Source organism: Corvus brachyrhynchos, unplaced genomic scaffold (assembly GCF_000691975.1).
Source record: "Corvus brachyrhynchos isolate BGI_N302 unplaced genomic scaffold, ASM69197v1 scaffold56, whole genome shotgun sequence".
Classification (NCBI taxonomy): domain Eukaryota; kingdom Metazoa; phylum Chordata; class Aves; order Passeriformes; family Corvidae; genus Corvus; species Corvus brachyrhynchos.
The window spans coordinates 4,004,941-4,013,269 of record NW_008238664.1 but is presented as its reverse complement, the minus strand read 5'-3'; the positions used below and the strand labels follow the sequence as shown (position 1 = coordinate 4,013,269).

At 45.4% G+C, this 8,329-nt stretch overlaps 1 protein-coding gene across 2 annotated transcripts in view; it reads right to left on the bottom strand.

Moving 5' to 3' along the window:
• CYTH4 (cytohesin 4) overlaps positions 1 to 8,329 on the bottom strand; it is an 18,394-nt gene that overhangs the window by 7,092 nt on the left and 2,973 nt on the right. Inside the window, exons 2-4 of one of the 2 annotated variants that reach the window (XM_008636426.2) lie at positions 5,024 to 5,106; positions 2,987 to 3,087; positions 2,672 to 2,738 (exon numbers count right to left, since the gene is read on the bottom strand). In XM_008636426.2, coding sequence (XP_008634648.1) covers positions 2,672 to 2,738; positions 2,987 to 3,087; positions 5,024 to 5,106 — 251 coding nt within the window. The remainder of the gene's footprint in view (positions 1 to 2,671; positions 2,739 to 2,986; positions 3,088 to 5,023; positions 5,107 to 8,329) is intronic. The other variant, XM_017738049.1, reaches the window with a different exon arrangement.

Here is an 8,329-nt window from a genome sequence, read left to right as displayed (position 1 = left end):
TTGTCAGAGGGGTGGTATTAGTTGAGATAAGGGAGCTACAATGCCTTCATTAAAATTCAGGTATTCAGGTTGCCGTGGAGCTTGCCTGCAGAGTAATGGCTGTGGCTAAAAATAGCTGCTGGCTATAAGAACTAGAACTGGGGTTTTTGGCCTTGGAATCGGAATGCAAGTGAAAACCACCTAAAAAGGTATTAAAATACATCCAACACATCTCAAAACACTTGTAAAAGTATACAGTAAACACAGGAAAGGTAACTCTTATGGTGTACAAGTGGTTTGAAGTTTGAAAAGGGAGCATAAGTTGGTGATTTTAACTGGGGAATTTTAACTGGGAAGGGTGCAACTCTCTTAATAAACCACTTTGAACAATTGAAAACACTGATAATGGAATTGGATTTTTGTACCTGGGCTGATGGGTTAATTTTAAGATTCAATTTAAAATATTTAACTCAAAATTAATTAATTAAAGCACTTAATATGCAAAGACCAAGAACAAATAGGGATTTCATGTATGACAATGGGAGACCACAGCCATATTCTCATCTTTATTCAATTCCTCTTCATCCACTAAGGGTTGCCAGTCCCATTTTCATTTCATCCCTAGATTAGGCTAAATGTTTCACTGGGATGGAAACTCAAACAAACAAAATAGGGCAATGTAGATTAAAAGTCCAAAAAGGAAAAGTCAAAATAATTAATTTTAATATTTTTAATCAAAATGTCTTAGTGTTCTGTTCCTAAATGTCTTTTCTTTTCCTAAATTAATTTAACTTGAAAAAGAAATTGTTTGTTTAAAAGAAGGCATTAAAAAATGTACTCAGACAAAAAGATACAGACTTGAGACAACTTAAAACAATTTTTTCCCAGATTTTTCCTCTATGCCACAGAACAGAGAAGTTCCAATGTTTTCAGCTCCATCCCTCCTAGACAATACGGATGGAATATGCTTTTTAAGGAATATAGAGGGTGTGAATTGGGTTGTGCAAAGAGTCAATATCCTATTTTAGAGAGAATATCATGATTTTCAAAGCCAGAGAAAAAGCTGAGGCTTTTTTCAAAAGACTCTTGACAATATCTAACAACTCTGCAGTTCTCCAGACCACATTGCAATTCTCCTTGCAATATACAATAAAGGAATGAAAATTGTTTCAGATCCATCAAAATGTTCTACTTCAACAGAATCATTTCACTTGCCCTTGCAATATATATGAAACTATTTTTAAAATGCCCCAAAGAAAAAGCAGTTTTAAAAGAAGAAATTGAAATTTTTGTGAGATTTTTTTTCCACTCTATTTTCCTTTCTTTTTTCCCCAGATGGATTTTCAGTAAGATCAATTTAATTTTGAAAAGTATTGCAGTGATGATGGGGCCCCATTTTCCAGAGGAAAATGTTTCTCCCCAAAGGTTTTTATCAGCCAGATTCCTAATGCTTACCTCCTCTAGCCTCAGGAACTTTCCATGGGATCTTGGAGATAGGAACTCATTTATAAGTGTCAGCATTGCATGGATGGAGTGTAACCTTAGAAAGGAGGGGCAAAGAAATTTCCTTGCATCGCAGCACCTCCCACTCTGGCATGTAGCAAGAGGGGAGCAATAATCAGAGATCTGCATTATACAGGCACACAGTAGATAACATTTTGACCAGTCTGATTGGCATTGAACTCATAAAGCTAAACTGGTCTGGGGTTAGAATTAGTTCGGGTATTCCTGCACAGCGTGGCACAGCGCCACAGAGAGAGATGCCTTGGGGGCTTCGAACCAAGGTCAGGCAGAAAGGCAAAATAAAACCTACTCTCATGCAGGCTGTAAGTACTGATGTCGCTGCTATGGACAGCTCCCACTGGCTGGGGTGTGGACACAGGGGAAGGCATCTTGACACTCTCAGCAGGACAGAGGAGGCATGAAAAGCTGTCACGCAGAGCAGCAGCCAGCCGAGGTGTCAGCTGTGGTCGCCAGCTGATGATCAGCTACCGTTTGATCACAGCTTGTGGTTTCCCTTGAAGAGCTCAAAAAGTGCTCCACCAGTCAGGAGGAAGGAAGAGGGAACTGTTTCTCTCACATCTTCTCTACTTAATCATGATGGTTTGAGAGCTTTCTGCAGAGGGCTGAAGGCTATGGAGTCTTCACATCACTGGTCAGTGCCCCAGAAAGTGGAAAAGCTGTGTTTAATCCCGAGTTCAACCAAAACCAAAACTGCTTCCAAACTGACAGAGGCAGCTTGTCCTCTTCTGTTCTGAATGAGCCAAGGAACCTGACACACTCTCAAAACTTCTCACCTTCTTCTTACTTCATCCTCCTCTATCACACTATAGCAAATTCCTAGACTCTCACAGTCAAGAAGGGCAGTGCTGAAGGAAATCTGGCTCTCATGGCATGCTGCCAGTGTTCAACCATCCTCCCTTTACTTCTCCTAGGTTTGGGTTGAATTGTGTGGCATGGCCTCTAAGCACATGACCGGGAGGGAGGCAACACAGCTTGATCACATCAGAAGACCTCACTCAGGGGCAGCAGGGTGGAGGCTGCTCCTAATGGGGGCCCTAGTGAGGTAGGAACCGATCCCCACAGTCCCCTGCCATAGCTCCTTCCACATCAGTGGCTGCAACTGGAATGGCAGCCAGCAGAGGCTCTTCCTCCCAGCTTTATCCTCAAAGGTGGAATGAACAAATCCTACCTTTTCAGGATCCATGTTGAATTTCTTCCTGCCCAGGGACAGAATTTTATCCCTCTGTGATAGCTTGCTGCAAACACAAAAAAGATAGGAAAAGTCAAACTTAGAATAAAGGACCATGTCATTTCACTCACAAGGTAACTTAGATATCTCAAGGACAGGTGTCTGACTACCCAGGAATAAAGAGAAATCTAAGAGGAGAGAAGGGTATTCCTGGCCTCATTTCCCTGTCCTTGTTGTGAGCTGAATCCCAGCAGTGTTTTTGTTTTCTCTTCAAAAGAGAGACTTTGTAAGCAAAGGAATACTCATTCCACTTGCCTGGTCTGCTCTCCAGGATTATCCTCTGTCTCTTGCCTCTCCTCTGCATGTTGGAAACACTCGATCTCTGCAAACACCTCAGCAATCTCTTCCTTCAGCCTCTGCAAAAGAAATATCAGGAAGATGAAGGCAGTGGAGGGAAAAACAGCAGACACACAGAGCATGTCTTACTCATGTCTATTGTCACTCAAGACTGGAAAAATCAACCTTAATCAGTGTGGTGAGTGTCAGAGAACTGACCCCACTGTTGATTTCGGTTCCTCAAACAATGTCAGATGCAAGAATCCTTCCACTGTGCCCATTTCTTTTGAGCTTTTACTTTGCATAGCCCTGCTACACATCCAGGAAAGGAGAAGTGGAACTGGTATCTGTGAGATCAATATGAACCTGAAGTGGCTGTATTGTGAAACACAGAATTTTTAATGTACCTGTCATTTAAATACCATTGAACAGATACCTCTCTTCAGGTGACAGGCAGGGGAAGAAGGGTTATTTTATGACAGATCCTTTCTCATCAAGGAATGAGGATGTGGATGGAGCACATAATCAGACAGAGAAACTGAATTTCTGCAATATCCCATAATTTAAAAGATCATCTGGGTTTCAGTTTTGCTCTGGCCACCTTCTGTTGTGCTTCATTGGTCCACAGAGCTATGAGTGTTCCTTACTAAGTTTTAGGTGTTGCACAAATGTAACAGAGCCATGATCTCAGATCATGAATTTCAAATGATTCTCAGTTTTGTTATTTTATTCACTGCTGTCTTTTGCAGTGTTACTGGCAAGCCGAGACCCATCCTCTTTCCTCCTCCCCTGACCCCTTCCCCCAGATATGCCCCCAAGTCTTTGTGTTTAAGGGTACTGATAGATATTTTCTTAAAAAATCCCCTGGGGAAAATATCTCTTTTCACCTAAACTCATTCTGCTCCACTGGACAATGTGTACCCCATTGCTTAATAGTTTTGGGTTCTAAAGTATGAGTTTGTGCAGCCTAGCAACCTTTTGCTGTCCATAGTGGGCAAAAAAATGTGGTATTCCTATTCAAGTGTCCTGCTTCTTACAGTGCCCATCGCCTGTTCTGAAAATTGTCAAGAGAAGAACCACACACAAGCAAATCACAGGCACACACACTCATAACCTGTTTTGTAAGAGGGGACCAGAGACCATTCTGGTTTGCAGCAGAGAGAGGAGGTCTGGAAGCCTGAGAAGTAATATATAGTTTGGCTTAATCCTTTACTCTATGCCAGGAAATATTGCAGCTATTCCCTAGGCATCTGGACAGCTTCATGTTGTGGGAAAATCAGTCCAAGTCCAATGATTCAATGCAATAAGCTCTCTCAAATGGGAAACCACATTTCAGGGTGGAGGCAGAACGGAATAGAAAGGGCACAGCACTATGCAGGACTGCGATGCAGTCTTAGTGACTGATTTTGAATCTGTTACTTTCAGACATTTTAGGAGGCACTGGAGAAATGGTTGGGTCTGCTAAAAGAAAAGAAGAAAAGCAAGTTCAGCCACAGAAACTTGTGTGGAAGGTCCTGCCATGAGACGTCTTCGAAGAGACAGGATCCTTCATGGAGGACTTGTTAGAGGTCCCCAAAGCAAACAAAAGTTTGATAAACACAGGGGGATGCTGCAGGTAACCAGGACTGATATGTCATTAGCAGGTAACCAGTAATTAAAAAGAATCATAAATGCTGAGCCTGATGCCTGCCAGTATGACTTACTGAAGACATTTCTTTAATCCCAAGTATGCAATCCCAGCTCATCCCTGCTCATAATCTGATCAGCCTTTCTCAGGTATCCCATTAGGGCAGCTGATGATTCCTGCAGCAGAGAGCACCACAGGCTGGATGCACCCTGGTGGCAAATAGGCCAGGGCAGCCTGAAGTTTAAAACTGAAGTTGGATCATGACAGAGAAAATGTCTCCTGTGCAAGAGCGCTTCTGCATGGCCTGGACTGTTGTTATGTGAGGATGCTCCTTGGTGAAGACAGATTTGGGAAGGCTAGGCAGGCACGAGGGACCAGATGGTCCTTACCTTAATATCATCCAAAAGCTCCTGTTTGTGCTTCCTGATTGTCTCTATTTCAGCCTCTTCAGCCCCACTCAAGTCAGTTGACTCTGGAAGAATAAAGATGCCTGTGAGAACACTGCTGGGGCCAATATCATGGACAAAGCTGTCCCAACCTCTCAACACTTACACTCTCCCAGGGTCATGCCACAGCAGCTCCGATTTCTGTGTTTCAGCATCTGTCCTCTCTGCTGTTGCAACCACTGCACCTCACCTTTGCCTTGAAAATGGTTCTCAGTCCAGAGTGTGCAGCACAGACCATACCCCACTCCTCGCAGCCAGAGGCTGTGCACAGCCCTCTCAGCTGACCCTGCAGACACCCACTACCTGCTCAGCCAATTCTACGCAACCTGAGCACAGTGAGTAAGTCTCACCAAATGCTCTCCAGTGGTTTTTATGTCAGTCATCTTTAGGTACCGAAAATCTGTGACCTAAATACTTCATCTACATCCAAACATCCCAAGAAAACCACTGGCTTCATGAGTTGATCTGCCATAGCCAGAGTCAGAAATGGCTTAAGTGAGAAAATCGAGGTCTTTCAAGTGTGAGGGCAGGATCTGGGGGATGAAAGCCTTGCTGAGGAAGGAATGTCTTTGGGAGGCTGTTGTTCTGTGGACAGCAGAAAATGCAGAAATATGAGTAGGCTTCCTTGTAATGTACAGGAACTTAAATAGCAGCAAAGCCAAGGAAACCACAATATGATTCATAAAAGGCCTAAAAGAATTGGGGTGACAGAATTACCGCTAAATATAATCCAGGTGAAACACAGCCTCCTCAGCAAGCAGAATGAGAAGGCTGCAGCCCTAGAGAGGACACAAAGCAGAAGGTGAGGCCCCAGGAAAAAAGCAGAGCTCGCAGAAGGCTGAGAGCTCTGGAGGTCACTGCTGAACTTGCAAACGGGATCCTTGCTGCACCTAAACACTGCAAGATAAAGCCTACCCAGGAAGCCAGGTCAAGTCACTGGATGCCCTGCTCCACTGTTTCATAAGACGAAATCCCCTGGGCCTCCCATCTTCCCAGAAAAACGGGAAGTAGCACTAGTTGCGTTGGAAATTCTTTTAGTGTGGATCTCACATGCAAAACAACCGCTATAAATATGAGTGGAAGAAAAAAAGGGAAGGAAGCAGCCACGACAGACAGAAGGAAAAGCGACAAGGGCAATCATCTTCGTATGCTTCTTTCCTGTCATGGCCACAACAGCTCAGAAAGACCCGCCTTTCCCAATCCTAATCTCTCCCCCATCCTCCTGGCTGGTTGGGTTTCCATGTGCTAAGTATGTTCCTGTTACTTTTCTCAGGCTGCAGCCTCTCTCCTGTCACTCCTTCTGCTGGTTTCAAGCATTGCATTCCCTGGGGAGAAGCTGCTGAGTCTGTGGGAGTAAAGCACTGGACAAGGAGCCAGCATGAAGCCAGGCTGGGAAGGACCCACGTGCCCTCCCAGCCCTGCAAGCAGCCCTTGTGAGGAGCTACAAGAAGCTGACTGATTGCTGAAGCCAGTCAAGAGGGAAGGAAAACCTGTGGCATCCAGAAGCTTGTGACAGCCAAATCCGTAGGTGAGGGGAAAACCAAAGCAGGCAGGCAGGTTAGCAAACAAAAGATAAACAAATGAAAAGAAACCACAAAGAAAACCAACCAAAAACATTCAGTGGCTCTCCTACTTGTTAGGCGGGTTGCTGACTTCCCTTTGAATGTCAGCCCTGCGCCTCTGAGCAATGCCCAGCTCCTTCAGCTTAATTTGTGTATGCTGCAGTTGTGGTGTCTGCAGGAGATGAGGCCATCCTCTCCGTCTCTCCAGTCGTATCTCTCTCACTCCTGTCGGGGCTTGTAACTGTGGAATCACTGGGGTTATTCTTTGACAAATTACCAGAGTCCTTTTGCCCTGTATTTCTTTCCACAAAAGCACTGTAGGAGGACATACCTGAGGAACCTTGCCTTCCCCTGCCCCACCAGCAAACTCTGTGGTGTGGCTGGTTGCTTTGCTTCAGTTGTTCTGTGTCTACTAAAGCAGCCTAAAGCATCTCAAAGAGTCATGAGGCTCCCAGAGGACGCCATCTCACCCACACGACCCCCAACAAGCCTGTAAATAACACAGTCCCCCTTCCTCCTGAACGTCTGAAAACCCCAACTCCCAACCGCCCAGTTTGTCAGAATGAGAAAAGTGTGGGAAGGACTGCGTGTGTGGGGAGGGCAGGGGAGAAAAAGAATGAGTCATGGAGAAGGGGAAGGAATCAAGGGGTAAGAAAGCAGGAAAGGGTGACATAGTTTGGAAGAAAATCAGATGGATGAAACTTGCAGGGCAATTTAGACTGAGCTGCAGATAGAGTCCTTGTTAGGTTTCCTATACAGCTTAAGTCCTTGACTGCTTCGGAAAAGAATTCTGAGGTCCATGCCTGCACAATACTCCGCTTCCCTAACAGGGGGCCTGATGCTCTGCTCTTTGGAGGGCATTCATCACTGCTACTGCACACTTTGGGGTCTGCACTTGGGGGAAGTGAACACAGAAGGCTTGTCTGGGGAACCTTCTGCAGAAAGGCAGTGAAGGCAGCAGAGGCAGCTAGGCAAGCAGCAGGTGAGATAATAGAGCTGCTTTGCCCTTGCTTCCCCTCTCTCTCCATGTTGAGAACAAGCTGAGCCGACAGGAGAGGGACATTCAGAGGGAAGCACTGCCTGGCTCACTCTGGACACTTGCAGAAGCAGAGGGAATCCAGCCCTATACCAAGGGATTGAGAAATGGCTTCAGCCTTGTCAGAGTCCTCAGAACCACCTCAGTTCCACTTCCCTCTAGGACTAGGTCAGCACACAGACGAAGCACAGCCCTGGTCAGGGTCCCCTGCACAGGGGGAAATTTCACCCTGATGAAGAACACACCACAAAAACACATGCAGATTTCAGAAGGATGCTGTCAGCCCAACCAATACTGAAGTCTTCCAGTTCAGACACACAGAAACCCTGTCCAGAGAGGACATTAGGTTGTTGTTTGGAAAGTGAGCAAGTGTTGAAAGGAAAGTGTCTCAGCATCACATCTGTGGGTCTTACACCTGCTCCTGAGGTTGTTTCCCCACTCTCAGGGCAGACCCAGACTCCACGAACTGACCAGGATTGTGTTTTCAGTGCTGTCACTCAAAACAGTACACAGACTGCAATTCCTGTTGTGGGGACTTATGCCTTCAGCCTCCCCATCTAAAGGGCACATCGGAGTTACCCAAACATCTGGGTACTTGTGTGGCCAGCAGAGAGTTCTGTGTGCGCTGGTTTCACTTCCCATTGCGAAGGG